Source organism: Nymphaea colorata, chromosome 4 (assembly GCF_008831285.2).
Source record: "Nymphaea colorata isolate Beijing-Zhang1983 chromosome 4, ASM883128v2, whole genome shotgun sequence".
NCBI classification, from domain to species: Eukaryota; Viridiplantae; Streptophyta; class Magnoliopsida; order Nymphaeales; family Nymphaeaceae; genus Nymphaea; species Nymphaea colorata.
Genome location: NC_045141.1, coordinates 17060327 through 17074764, shown reverse-complemented (window position 1 = coordinate 17074764; position 14438 = coordinate 17060327). Strand labels below are relative to the sequence as shown.

At 39.0% G+C, this 14438-nt stretch overlaps 1 protein-coding gene and 1 long non-coding RNA gene across 2 annotated transcripts; one reads left to right on the top strand and one right to left on the bottom strand.

Annotated features, from left to right (window-relative positions):
* The first annotated feature begins 67 nt into the window (after positions 1 to 67).
* On the top strand, positions 68 to 7773 carry LOC116252519 (protein ecdysoneless homolog). The gene is made up of 5 exons (XM_031626834.2): positions 68 to 1651; positions 2957 to 3304; positions 4673 to 4812; positions 6247 to 6416; positions 7285 to 7773. Exons 1-5 carry the CDS (start codon positions 267 to 269, stop codon positions 7462 to 7464), a joined length of 2223 nt encoding a protein of 740 aa, XP_031482694.1. The 5' UTR covers positions 68 to 266; the 3' UTR covers positions 7465 to 7773.
* A 625-nt stretch (positions 7774 to 8398) lies between these two features.
* LOC116253649 (uncharacterized) lies at positions 8399 to 9487 on the bottom strand. Its single transcript, XR_004172508.1, has 3 exons — positions 9285 to 9487; positions 9022 to 9101; positions 8399 to 8935 (listed from the first exon to the last, which is right to left on the bottom strand). It is a non-coding gene; the product is annotated as an uncharacterized LOC116253649 (long non-coding RNA).
* Positions 9488 to 14438: the final 4951 nt, after the last annotated feature.

The following is a 14438-nucleotide window of genomic DNA, read 5'->3' as shown; positions in this document are numbered from 1 at the left end:
TCATAGCAAAGTGCTTGACAGTCACGCTTCTGTTAATGTAAAAAAATTACTTTGCCCATCTTTCAGGGTCTGACCGTACAAATGAAAGCCAATGGAAGAGCGTCTGCGAGAGATGAATAGCAGTTGAAAAATCGTCTGTAATTTTTTAAGAAATTATCTTTTTTCTCAACTAAAAGCAAAACATATTTGGTGTATTTTAACGATTTTCTTATTTTTCAGTTAATTTGAAATTATTTAAAACAGAAACTAATAAAATAATATATAACATGTATTGGTCGAGACGCGAAAGTTCGAAGTGGGCTATTTCCCTCCATTCGTCTGGAATTCGCTCGAAATCTCCCTCCCTCTTTCTTACCAGAGGAACGGGAGTGAGAATGGCCGGAAAGGCAATTTCCGACGAGAATCCGCTCCTTTGTGCGTCGGAAAGGCCGAGGCTTCCCGAAGACACCGTATTCTACGCCATCTTTCCCGACCAGGCGTCTCAGCATCCTGCCGACCAGGAGGCGATCTCCGTCTCGTTGAAAGAGCTCCATGTGGGCATCCTGGACTCTGTCGCCTCCTATTCGATGGATTATATTTGGCAACACGAGCCTTTCAACCTCGCCGTCTCCTCCCAAAGCCCGAACAAAGCCTGCATCTGCGTCTCACTAAACCCTAAAAATGGTGATTCAGAAGATGGAAATGCCCGGAGCTACGACGGTCTTGCCCCACCGCACCTCCACGGGAAGGTCAGATATGGCGATAACGTAGAGGACGAGTGGTTCGTTGTCTTTTTGATGTATGAGATCAGTAGGCGGTACTCGAGTGTCTCTATCCGAGTCTGGGACACCGATGGCGAGTTCCTCCTGATCGAAGCTGCTTTTTCGCTTCCTCGATGGGTCAAGCCAGAAAATAGCTCGAATCGGGTGTTCATCCGACAAGGCAAGCTCCATTTGATCCCCGAACAATGGCTACCGAGCCCGACGATAAGTGATTCACTGAGACTTCTCTCTTCATCGTCGTCTGGTTCTGAAATTAGAGCTCCCAATGCTGTCGAGGCAGCTCTTGAGCGCCGGATTGGCGTGTATCCAGAGAGGGCGCGGGAGAACATGCATAGGACGCGGTGTAGGTTACCTGTGGCCGTGGCCCAAGTTCTGAAGCACGAACCTCAGATAATCTCCTTGGCCGTTGAGGGTTTCTACGATCGGGACATTGATTCGATGAAGTTCGCGTCTCGGATGGAAAAATTCTTATCTGGAGGTGAGATGGTGAATGTCTCGCTGAGGATGTCACGTGCAATGTATGCGCAGCTAGTGCAACAGGTGTTCCAGGCACCTAAGTGTTATCCCATGCCTCCGTTGTCGGACATCGAAGCTTTCCGGGAGGCGGAACTAGGTATGAAGATAGCTTGTGGTTTCGAGATGGTGTATCAGCAAAGGAGGCGGTATGAATTAGGGTCTGGTGATAGCCAGAGACTGGAGCAAGGTGTTTCTGGGCATTCTTTCAGTGGAGTTGAAGGGTTGGTGGGAGTAAATGCGTGGGAAGCTTTTGTAAGTAGCTTGAATAGTAAAGGTTACTTTAGGGGTCTTCTTCCTGGATCGAAAGAGTATCAAAGGCTTATGGATGAAGCCCTCGATTATTATCGAAAGACCAGCTTATTTTCTAAGACAAGGTACACTTAAAACTTATAGTCTTCCCTTCAGTTGTTTATTCTTGGAGGAGCGCTTTATGCCATAAATAATACGCCAATGTTACATCATGATCAATCATCAGTTGTATTCTTTGCTCTACGACTTCTTAACATTTCAACAGCCATACTTACATCTAGGGGTATAAAGGATATAATCATTAGTATATGGTTTCGGATCTTGTCCTTTTTTCTGGCACTACAGAATTGGATTAAATCTGTTTTCTGATGTGCTTGGATTAGTCAAATCCAAACCATTGAAAGCCTATTTTCATCCTTTTGAGATGATATTGGGCATGTGCCATGTGTCCCTTCTCTTCAACTTACAGTAAATGGCTAGATAGTAGATATCCAACGAACTCACTTGATGTTTTAATCACGGGTGAGCATTTAATAGTTGCAATACTGAATGGAATCTCTTTTATCTACCAGCTACTAAATGTGCAAAAAAAATTGTAAAGAACAACATTTGAGATCATCGTGTTCATTTTCATGTTCCGTGGAAGTTCTTAATGGGGATCATGGTAGTACATCAAGTTTCATTTTCTAATATGGTCAGGAAACCTATTGTTCTGTCTTGGATTGCAGGCTTCCAGATGTTCAAGTCACATGTTGTGGCTGAACCTCTGAAGCTAGAGGATTTATGTCTGGCTGTCTGTGTTGTGGCCATCAGATACACATATCGTGGCTGAAAATAGAAAGGCCGTTGACCTTTTCAGGATTAGTATGAAGTTATGAACTAAACATACATGCCATCTATTATAAAGGATTCCATTAGGAAGGGTTAGTTGGTGTTGTAGTTTTGCTGCTTGTACAAATCAAAATGACTCAATCTGCTGTGGCTTTGGATATCTAATAATGTGCTGTAGTCCCGTTGACTTTGTTAACTGCCCCCTGGAGGAGATTCAAGATCTCAAAATTTTGTCACTATTAATGTCTTATATGTGTAGGACTGTGCCAAGTTTGCCACAGCCATACAGGCATCATATCAGGTTATAGGACTCCTTCTTTCTGAAATATAAACAATTAATTGACACGTTTTAGGCTTTTAGCAATTATTTTCTTTACCAAGTCTGTAGGACAGATTGTTTTGTCAGATAGTAGATTCTATTTACCCAAGTTCAGGGTCAACTAAAATTTATATTGAAAGCATCATGTTCTTTGCCTAAAGTCATGTAAATTAGTCATGTCATCGGTGCTCTTACCTTATGAACATCTTACACATAATAAGTACTAAATTAAATATGTCTGAAATATTCTTTTTCTTCATGTCCATTGGTTGCAATTCAGTGCGGTGTTTCAAGCTCCTATCAAACGAATAGATGAGATACTCTCATGGCCACATTCTGCCAATGACTTTGCTGGCTCTGATCTTCCCCCTTCCGATGATGATTCTTGGATGTACAATGGAGAGGAAGAGCTGCAGTCTGCGATGCTAGAGAGACAGAAGGAGATGGATATGTATGAGTTAGAGCGTCAGAAGCGCCAAAAATCAAGAAAACAGAAGGGAAAACATGTTGACTCGCCCATGCGGTCAGAAAATACTGATCCTACTGATCTCAGTGACATAGCAAAAACAATGAAAGCATTTGTAGACAAAGTTTCAAGCTATAAGGGAGCTGAGATTCCTGAAAACAGGTTTTGTGGACTAGTCTATCTCTCTCTTGATGTGTTAGATTTGTTGTTTATCTGGCATATGCTCTACTGAGACTTAGTGTAACAGCGATTGGACATGGATTTCTGTTATTTTTGTTTCAGATTGATCTATTAGTATTTATATTGGACTTTTATGACTATTACAATCTATTTTTGATTTTTTTAGTGATTTATTTGTACTCATTACCACTTCTTGTCTAGTTCACTCTATAACTTCGGGTTGCTACATTTCATCCGGCAGACTCAAGTATCATCATATATGTGTGTGTGTGTGTGTGTAAGACAGAGAGAGAGAGAGAGAGAGAGAGAGAGAGAGAGAGAGAGAGAGATGAGTAGGTGTCAGATTTTTCAGGATTGAGCTCTATCCACATTGATGGTTGGGAGAATAAGATAATACGTCAACACCAAATGGCTGAAATGCTCTGCCATCTTTTTCTCCCAACTATCAATGTGTATATTTTGAATGATTGAGATCATTTCTGACAAGTTTGGCACCTATTCATCTCTTTTTCTCATGGTATTTCAGGTTTTCCTACTCCCTGAGTCATGATCTAGTGGTTTGTGATGTAAAGTAAATACAAATGCACCATTTCCATGTAAACATACACGAGAGAAGGTTGACTTACCATAATAGCTTTATCCAGTTATTAGTGCTTGCACGAAAGGGAAGCATGATCTTGTCTTTTAAATTTGCTTGCAAAAATGTGTTTTGAATTTTATCACAACCATCGGATCTCAAAGAGTCTAAGAATTGTGATTAAGGAGTACTCCATTCTACCCTTATGGTAATGTTGGCCTTGTTCTTAAAATATAGGTTTCTATTGCTGTGATGCTTTGGCTATCTTACTAGCTGATGTGATATTGTTGGTCATGTTCTAGGATATGAGGTTAATTTTTGGCAATTCATTAAATACTTTAGTTGACTCTGTTCTATGTTTAATTCATTTTCAAGGAATCACAGATACTATTGTTCTCTTGGTTAATATCTTCTAGTTGTTTGGTTGTTAAGCATGTATAAGTGGTCTCAATTTCCTAAATAGATAGGGAAAAGATAGAGAACTCAGCCAAAAAGATGAACCTTCTGTCAAATCGTGATCCATTTTAGATCCCCATTTGTAGTAATCATATTGAGTTTGATTACTCCAATTTCTTCTGTTGGTTATGTGATTTTTCCTCCATCACCAAGGATCTGCGTTGTTTAGTTAATTAGTTCCTTGTCATCTAATTGGCAACATTTCTCAGCCTATCCAGTGTAGGTTCATGCATGTGCTTCAAATGGTAGGCCTAGCTCTTTGAGGATGTTTTTGACTTTTTCCCTTTTTTTTTGTGTGTCTCAAACTGTAACTGAAGGGATTCTGATGATGTGCAACTCAATGTGGACCGCCTTATTAAAGAAATGGAAACTGTCATAAGAAATGATTCCCCAGAAGGAACTTCATCTGCCGCAGGATTAGAAGAAGCAACTTCATCATCTTCAGATATGGACTTTGGTACAGGGACCTTACATTCTCTTTAGTTGTTTTATTCTGCTTCTCTGTCATATATATTGTTATGGTAGTGGTTGCTGTTGCTTTCTGTTCAGTTTCTTCTTAAACTCCATCTTTTGTATCTGTTATTAGGCCTTGTCTAATACATAGTACAGGATGTGCTGATGCTCGGGGTTTATATGCAAAAGGTTTTGAGTTAAGGATGAAGAGAGAAAGCTCTATTTCATGGCTAAAATGTGCATAATAGAACATACATCAAATCTGTCTGTTGAAAAGGTCAGCTCAACAAGGTTGGATTACTCAGGCTATGGTATCAAGGTCGTGTGGCTCAATGAAAGACCTAGTCACGCTCATTCAATTGGACACCTCAAGTTACCCACTCTCCAGCTGGCACATATATTGCATTTGACCCAACATAACCCCAATCATGTGGTTGTAAAATATAGGTTAGGCTAACAAGTGAAACAGCTGGACTTTCATATAAGTTCCTTAACCTATATGATGCTTCCTTTGAGATTTTTTTTTTTTTTTAATCAGACCCTTTTAAAGGTCTTAACACATCATTGCTAGAACAGATTTATTGGTAATTTCATTTAGTGTTTGTCAACCTGTTTCAACTTGCATGATATTGATTCCTTCTTAACGAGTTTTTACTTTTCATTATAATCCTTTATCTCCATGTCATTAGCCAAAATATTTTTTTGTTCATTTCAGTTTTAATGCATGCCCGTTGTGCTTAGTAGTTAAAAACTTAAAAGTGCTAGGTGGGCCTAAACAGGCCAAAAACAGTAGATGAAAGGACCAGAAAGAAGAGAGAGGAGGAGAAAGAGAATGAGAACAGAAGCAAGAAAACAAAAAGAACAAAGGAAAAAAGCAGAAGAAAAAGAATGAGGAAAAGGTAAACTAGAAGAAGAAGAACATAGGAGAAAGATGGACAGAAGTACAACAGTAGCGACTCCATCTTTTGGAGCAACTGCGTAAGCAGCTTATTGAGTTTCTCACAGTTACAATTGCATAGGGGTAGCACAAACGGGTTTCAACTTTCAACATCATCAGTTTTCTACATGGGACCTTATGAAGACTTGAATACGTTGCATGAATATATTGATGGATATAGTTAGCTGTTCTTCTTTGATCACCGTTGGCTTCATTGTCACTTCTCTTTATTTCATTTTTAGCAATTCACAATTTTGATCACCGATTCAACATCTGGAATGTGTCAGCTTGATGCGTCCACCTTGCATTTGTGCCCCTGACAGAATTAAGAGTGTTAAATTGCAAAGTTCCAACATTTCCCTTATCTTTATCCTTCCATTTTCTATGCAAATTATTTTTCCATTTGAAGTTTAGCTTGCATCTTCCATTTTGAATATGATAATTGCTATGTTTGCCATTTTCTTAAATATTTTGATTAAATGATGGACTCTTTCGATGTAGATGTGTCCGATGATGACTTGAGTGACTCAGAGCCATCCGAAAGCATGGAGCCTGGTGATTCTTTTATGCAGTCTTATTCAGATGCATTAAGTGACCAACTGAAAGATTCTACTCTTAGAAAGAGTTTTCTCCGTGCAAATGGTCAACCTTCTTCAACAAACATTTCCGAGGTTGCAACATTTCCCTAACAACCATTTTTTTATCATCCGTTGTGTATTTTGTGTTCATTTGGAAACATATATAAGACATTGGTCACTGAGTTTCTGTGTGCAGATTTTATTAAATTTACAAAGGCGTCAAACTATTCAGAAATTTCTAGGCATATGTCACTAAATGTATATGGGATGAATGTTCTGCACTCTTCTCTTCTCATAACTTTCCATGACATCAGATATTGTGTGTGTGAGTGTGGGCCTATTTCCTTGTTATTTTGACATTACTTGTGGCTGCATTTTCTGTTTTTCTCTTATTTTGCATGTAGTAGTTTTGGGTCATCAGGCTTTCTATCTTTAAGAAATGTCTTTCTGGTGAACATTTTGCCGATAATTGGTTGAGTCCTGATGCCTGCTTGCTCAACCAGCAGTTTCTCAATTTTGAATCTAACAGTATCAACGAGCCATACTACTGCTCTGAGTGGTTCCACTATGTTGAGTATGTGCCCACACAAATTTTCACAGCGGAAGTTTCAATTCTACCTGTGTGCGCTTTAACTGCAGTTCTTATGTGATAAGCAGTATAGTATTCAGTTCGTCCAATGCCTCGTGGTTATCAATGGTCTCCCTGATGAAGTTTTTGCCTATGGGTGCTTGCACAAAGTATACCAAGTTGGCAAACATTTCGTCCACTGCCTCCTAGTAGTTTACAATTAATGATGATCCCCAATCATGCTTAGAACAGCTAGGGTGTGCATTACGTGTCTCTCGTCCTCCATATCTGTGGCTTGATATTTAGGTTGTTTGGTTTGTTTATATTTAATGTGTTTCTTCCGCATGACTTGTATATACTGCACTAAGTATTTGTTATTTTGTTTGACTACAGGGGTTGCCAACCTCTTCTGCGGAAGTAGATGCCGATTTCACACCAGTTGACATGGATGTGAACCTTGTACAGAGCCTTATTGATTCCTTCACATCACAGCAAGGACTCCCGGGGCCCGCTTCTAATTTACTTGGATTGCTGGGTCTGCAACTCCCTCGTGATTCAAATGAAAAGAAATAATCTCTCTCCTACTCTAATGAGGTTTCTATTGCCACCTTGATCAATGCAAAATAACCTCACAAAAATAGTGTTGTACAGCTGAAGTAGGTTAATGTTTTCGATCTTCCCAAAATTTTGGTTGATGCAGTGTTGTGTTGATCTCCTTGGCTAAGCAGTCTAAGGGTACTGTATATACAGGCTGAATCTCTAGAAGATACTTTATGCTATGAGCTCCTCTGAAGTTCTCAATTGCCTGTAGAAATTGGTTATTCATGACTTTCTGCCCATGGAGCATCAAAATTAAAATTATTATTATTATTATTTTTTGTATCTGAATCGGTAGGCCGAAGTTGTTTTAAGTTTGTGTAACCATGAAATTCAGTACAAGTTCTTGGGGCCTCTCACTCTCTTTATATATATATATATATAAGATTCCTTTTTATCAGATTTGAATGCCCAACCTCTCACAGCATGCGCTCTAATGCATGCATCAGACATTGGTGCATGTGTGTAAAAGAAGGCTGCCTAATGAAATGTATCGGACGAGAGTAAATCCCTGATCGGAGAAAGGGAGAAGGAAATTGATGGGTATGGGTGTTTTAGACCTATGAGGAACGCAAAAAAAGAAAAAGCTGTAAATTAATGCTGGATGATTAAAATATTTCCATTTTTCCTTTCATTGATTTTCTCTCAAACGTTTAAACTTTTTTACAGGTTTTACATGATCCAAAGTCACATACGTACCATTTCTTATATATATATATATATATATATATAGTCCTGATTCATCCCTAAAACGATATTCCGTGACATCATAAGACCATGCGGGGAAAATGCTGCCACTGGGGCCCACGGCTGAGGGGCGTGTATGCTCTCGGACTGTCGCGATGGTGCACGCACGCGCAAACCTAACGGACCATGTGGCTTGCGGCACTGTGCCTGGAATGCCGGGGAGTGTCTCGTGTTCTGGGAAAGACAACCAGAAACTCTGTGGGACCGTGCTGGGCCTGTGGTGTGGCTTGTTTAGCGTCTTCAGCGGGGGCAGCTTGCACGTTAGATGTCCCACAGCAGACAAACTTAAAAATGCTATGCACCATCTTCCTTGTATACAAGTTGTTGAACAATTTCACATGGAAACCCACTTCCTAGGCATGAACTTGAAAGGACTGGTGGAGAACTTAGTTACATGCATCCAACATGGCCACTTAGTAATATATATTCTTTGTTTACAAGACAGAAATTGAATTTGCACCTGCCTCTCCTTCTACGGGCTTGAGCTTTGGTAGGATCCTAACCTTTCGGGGGCAGTCTCTGTTCTGAGCCCGTCGTCCTTGTCCCGGCAACGCTTACTTCCTACTTCTGCAGATCAACAAGCATCCTTGTGTAACAGATACTCTCTTTTTGTCTAGCTAGATACTATCAAGATTTTCGACTAGAGTTGAATGACTCTTAAACAACAACTTGCCCTTAAAAAATTGCATATTCGCTGGTTCTGCATGGGATGAGGTTAACTCATCAAATAGTTCTTATCATGATAATAAAGAACAGAGAAATTGCTGCGAAACCAAAGCCACTAACCTCTCCACACATTGATGAAAATCTATCCGCAGAAGGTTTGCTGCCGCAGCTGACATCCATCTTCCTTCACTTCCCTTTCACTGTTCACAAACATAAATAATGAAGTAACCAAATAAGTGTAAAATATTTTTCAAACCAACTTTGAAAGTTAACTATGTATCATAGGTATGAACCAGGTGGGTAGGGAAATTTCGATTTTGGAGTAATGTATCGTCAACTTGTTGTAGTGTTTAGAAACAGCCGTGCTGGGGAAGGTCCCCTACCTTTATTAAGGAGCCAAAGCCAACCTGTATCAGATTTGCCGAGCTTATTTTGTAGAGTTCAAACAGACCAAAATGCCAAGGCGCTCTTTGGGGCCAGCCTGAAAGTGAGTCTCTATGAAAGTCCCCCTCTCTGTGCTCACGGGGACACATTATAAGGCCTTCGTCTTCCTCAGCTAAGACCCTGAAACTCTCGGCGTCCTGCCATTTTTTCCAGCAGCGTAATGGTTAACACCTCCTCAGAGACCAAGAAACACTTTCTTTGCTCATGGATTTCCTTATTATATATATATATATATAATTGGCATGTGAAAAGTTTCTAAAGGAGCCATTGACAATGCACTATATATATATATATATATATATATATATATATATATATATATATATATATATTCTCTTAAAAAACAAAACAAAATAAAAAAATATGGAGAAATTATTTTTAAATACATATATAAAGGTGAGTCGGTCCCAATCTCGGCTCAGGCCAGTCCTGCCTGGGCGGGGCGTACTACTACCACTACGTACCACACAGCCGGGCGGCTCGCTGGCATGCCGAGCCTTCACTCCACTTGCCATGCCTCCCAAGGGTTCGGTTGTTCGCCGATTCAAGTGGTACGTTCCCGGTCCTAGTGATCCGTGGACGTACCCCTTCGTGAGCCAGAACAAATATGACATGAGTAACGAGAAATCCTGTGAAAAACACGAGCCTGCTAGTTCCAGGGTTTCTCAAGTTTTTTATGTCAAATAGTCAGCCCAAGCTAGGCCCCTTGCCCACCCTTACCAGAAAGGGTTTTCAGACATTTTTTTTTTGTGGTAGATTGATATTCTCTCGCTTACCCAAAAGAACCACTCAAATAACCAACAAACTATTCGAACTAACAAACTATTCCTGTAGATGCAGGATTTGAGACAAATTATGCTTGGATATTCGAACTAACAAACTAGCTTTATGTTTGCAATAGCCTCTCGAACTACACAACACAAGTACCCAGGCCATGCAAGTAAATGTTAGGTACACAAACGGGTCCGATCCAGTATACCAGCTTCGCCTTTTTTTTACCTTGAGGTAAAAAACTCTCCATATCAGAGCCTATATCTCTGATACCAAAGCTCACATCTCTTATATTTTTCTTTTTAAAAATAATTAAAACACCTTAGATTCTTTTAAATTAGAAAAAAAAAAAACATGGAGCGATGCAGGCCAATACGTAGCAATACATATCGGCCAAACTTTATTTGCAACTTCATTTTTTTCCGTTGAAATATATTTGATGATAGTTAACTTTGATTGGGATCTAAACGCTTGTTAACGCGATGGCTGTTAAACCAAAGGGGTACCATGAATAGGTCATGGAAAAATGTAAGGGTGTTTGGTAGTGCACATACTTAGTGCAAGGCTTTATTCTGTTCATAAGCAATAGCACAGGTTGTATATTTGAAAAATTCTTCAGACTTGATGAAGAAGCTATTCGCATTTCTCACTCACTCAACACTTTTGAATGTCTTAGAAGGAAAACCACAACAATTCCTTTTAGTGAAGGACTATGATATAATTTGGGTGTTTCTTCATTTTTCCATTCAAGCACTTTTCAACATCATACAAGGAAAACCACAATAATCCGTTTTAGTAAGTGATCATGACATGATTTGGGCAGAGTTTCGGCTCTTTTTGGGCAGCTTCCGCTCACTCGAAATGACTGTGACATGATTTGGATGTTTTAGTGTGTGTTTTTCTTTCTTTTGGCAGCATTAAATCCGATTTCTTATTTATTCAGCCATTCCAAATTAAACCGAACCACTCATATTCCAAAGTTTTGTGTGTTCAATCAATTTGTCTTCTGGATGTTCTTGTTCTCTTTCTTTTGTATTTCTCGAACGAACAAATGTGCGGTGGATTAGCACACGCCGAGAAAAAAAGCGGCGTTTGATGAACAGCGTCCACCAAGATCTGTGAGGCCCATTGAGTTCTAAAGTATCGTAAATAGTTCATATAATCCAATGGAGATTATCGTGCTCCACTTATTTGTTTTACACATCGGAAATCGAAACACATGTAAGGCTTGAAAAGCATATCCAAAGTTTCTTTCTGTTGCAAGTGACAAAGATCGATCAGAAAAGTGTCCCCCCCTTGTTTGTCGCAGAAAATTTAGCTCTCTGGTGGTGGTCATGGCGGTCTCAGTCTGGTCCACTCACTGTGCCAAACTGCACATGGCATTGGCACCTTATAGCCTTTAAAAATGAAAAGCAAAAAAGCAAAACAGAAAAAAGCATCGCCCTGTAGTATTTATGGTGGGAGGCTTTCAACCGAGAACCTCATTAATGGAAGTTAAACACTTCATCAAGGCCCACTGATTCATACTGTCTCTTCTTCATAGTTGCGCAGAAATCTCCCTGACCTTTTCTGCAGTTCCATTCTCACCTTGTAGTTTCTTCTTGTCTGGTTTCCCAAATTTCTTCCAAGGCATTCGTTTTCTCTATTCTGGTTCGTGTAGGAGAAAGTAAGAAGAATGGGTACCTCGAAGAGGCCGACCCCCTTTTCTTTTTCTTCTTGTTTTCAAGTCTGATTGGAGAACAGAGTTTGTAAATCATGTTTGCAGTTCGAAGGAATAACACTAATGAACGTGAATTGTTGAAGTTTTGTTTTGAAAGGATTCTTTTTCCAACGTGATTGAGCGTTGAAAAGCCCCAAACATTTTTTTTTCTCAAAAATCAAATCTATTATGTCAGAAAGCATCCTCACGATTTTTTTTTTTTTTTAAAAAAGAGGAAACAAAAATCTCTACTTAATCTTAAGATAAATTAATTTGGAATTGCTTTCTAGTTAGAGACAAAGAAGGGGAAGGAATTGAAGATAAGAATGATGAAATGATGACACCTACTATATGCTTCCACATTGCAAAGCATTTGCTTCCAGATCATTAAAAAAAACAAATGTGCTACAGTTGAATTTACTGTTAATTAATTATTTTAGTAAAATTTTCAACTAAACCCATTTATTGTCTGCTGGTGATGTCACTAGTTTAGGTTATAAATATTCCGGGCCAAATCCAAAACAATCGGGCTTCATCTAATCAAAATCTATGCTAGATTTGGAGTGGGAAAGTGCAGTTAGAATCAAACTTTGGTCCATCTTATTCTTGTTAGTTTTGACTTCTACCTGCAGCCAAAATCGAGTTTTAATTGAATTGGGATTCGCTTGAAGTTGTATGTTCCAAATTAGATGCATTATTTCATATCATATTTGGATCCAATAAAAACTTTATTTTGTTTACTGAACCTACATAATATTGTGGGAATGGTTGATTACTGGAACAAATTCATCAACGGCAACGGGATTATTATCTGTTCGTTTTAAGACCGTGGACTAGCTCAGGTAATGCTGGTTCCATGCCGAGAGAAAAAGATAAAACCCATCCCGAATACATTTATTTAAGACAAAAATAACCGAATTTTCCCCCATTTTTTGGCTACCCAAAATGCCACCTTGTGTATTTGTGGCTGTTAAGTTGTAAATGGGTCGGATCTGGGGCAAGAAATATATTTGTAGTCAGATTTGGATCGGATCCAGAACAGCCAAAATTGCCCAAACCCTTGCACCCGATACGGGTCATTTTGCAAAACTAGTCGCAATGCAGAACCTATTTAGCAATAGCATCAATTGCTGTTTTTATTGTTTCATTAATTTTGGGGCAGATTCGTAAAACATTGTATTACATTGGTTTACCAATTTATGTGAATTTTTTAGGGTATATTCATGGAACAGTGACAACTTATACTGTTGCAAAACATGCTCATAGAGGTTGTTTGGAAGTAGTAAGTTATTATTTCATGCATCTGCATCTGTTTCAAACAGTAGGACAAATTCACAAAATACTTTTTTAAAAATGTCTAATGAATCTAACTAATTTTTTGAGTTAGATGCTTAGGAAAAGTGATGTAATAATATTGCTCCTAAACAGCTCTTGAGGTGCCATTTAGGAATAGTAACATTATGTCGATGTCTCATGCATTTAATCTAAAAATTGGCTAAACTCATTGGACACTTTATTTTTTAAGGCAGATGAATAAGATAGTAACATACTATTACTATTACTATTTACTGTTCCTAAGCAACCCTACAGTTTCAAAAACGATGGTCTATCTAGAATTTGCAGTTTAAACAAAGATAGATTCGAACCATCATGCTACTTCGATCAGAATGATAGAAGGGCAATACATGGGGTGCGTCATCTTTCAGTTGCCAGTTAATTACCTTCTTAACTATTAATACTTTTGAACAATCTAAACTAATTATTACTTCATTTTCGCACGGGTCTGACAAATGTTTCTTATATTTGCATCTTTTGGTTGCTTGTAGAAAACTCGAACTTTCAAAATTTTCAACCGTTCAATTTAGCCAGTTGCCTTCGCTTCTTGGAAAAAGAATCATTCAAAAATTGGTAATTTTAGATATTATTGATCCTAATTAGTACGCGAACAAGAGATCCATTTGTCTCTTGTCAGTTCAATCTCAGGCAGCATTTCAGCAAAGAGTCAAGCATGTACAAATCTCATTGGAGTACCCATTTACGTGTTTGATCTTTCCTCTCTGTCGGCTACCCGTCTCTTTTTCTCTCAAGAATTGCAATCTCATGCACAAGTTAAGCTCTCTCTCCAAGGCCCCAACAATCGTTACCCTAAGTTTGTCATATATATATATATATATATATATCAAGTGGGGAATCACTGTAGAGTGCTGATGATCGCCTTCCCAACAATGTAAAATTTTTAGGAAGGAAGCAAGGATCTCTCTCTCTCGTTCTCTCTCTTGTACACAATAACGGCCCTTATGAACCCCCAAAAAAAGTTCTGGAACACAAAAATGGCTTCAATCTTCAATCCATTTACAAAGAGACCTTTCGGGCTTCAACCTCACTCACCAATTCCCCACATCGGTATGTTGACTGAAACCCTTGAACCATTCTCCACAGTTTAGTGGCAGTGGCTCCAAATTTAAGTCTGTCGTCATCAGCCAACAAAATGGACAAGTTAAAAACACATGGGCTTGGCCGATCGTCTGCATCTAAAGAGGCGGCTTTTGGGGCTTACTATGCCGACAGGATGTCACCAGTTTGAAGTTCCACGGTCAAAGTTGGGCGTACTCTCCAGCGGAAG

Bases quoted from the DNA above. Each gene is read 5' to 3' on its own strand.
- LOC116252519 (XM_031626834.2), top strand. From the start codon at position 267: ATGTATTGGTCGAGACGCGAAAGTTCGAAGTGGGCTATTTCCCTCCAT. The intron at 1,652-2,956 runs GTACACTTAAAA...GTTGCAATTCAG, and splicing joins AGCTTATTTTCTAAGACAAG to TGCGGTGTTTCAAGCTCCTA. The intron at 4,813-6,246 runs GTACAGGGACCT...CTTTCGATGTAG, and splicing joins ATCTTCAGATATGGACTTTG to ATGTGTCCGATGATGACTTG.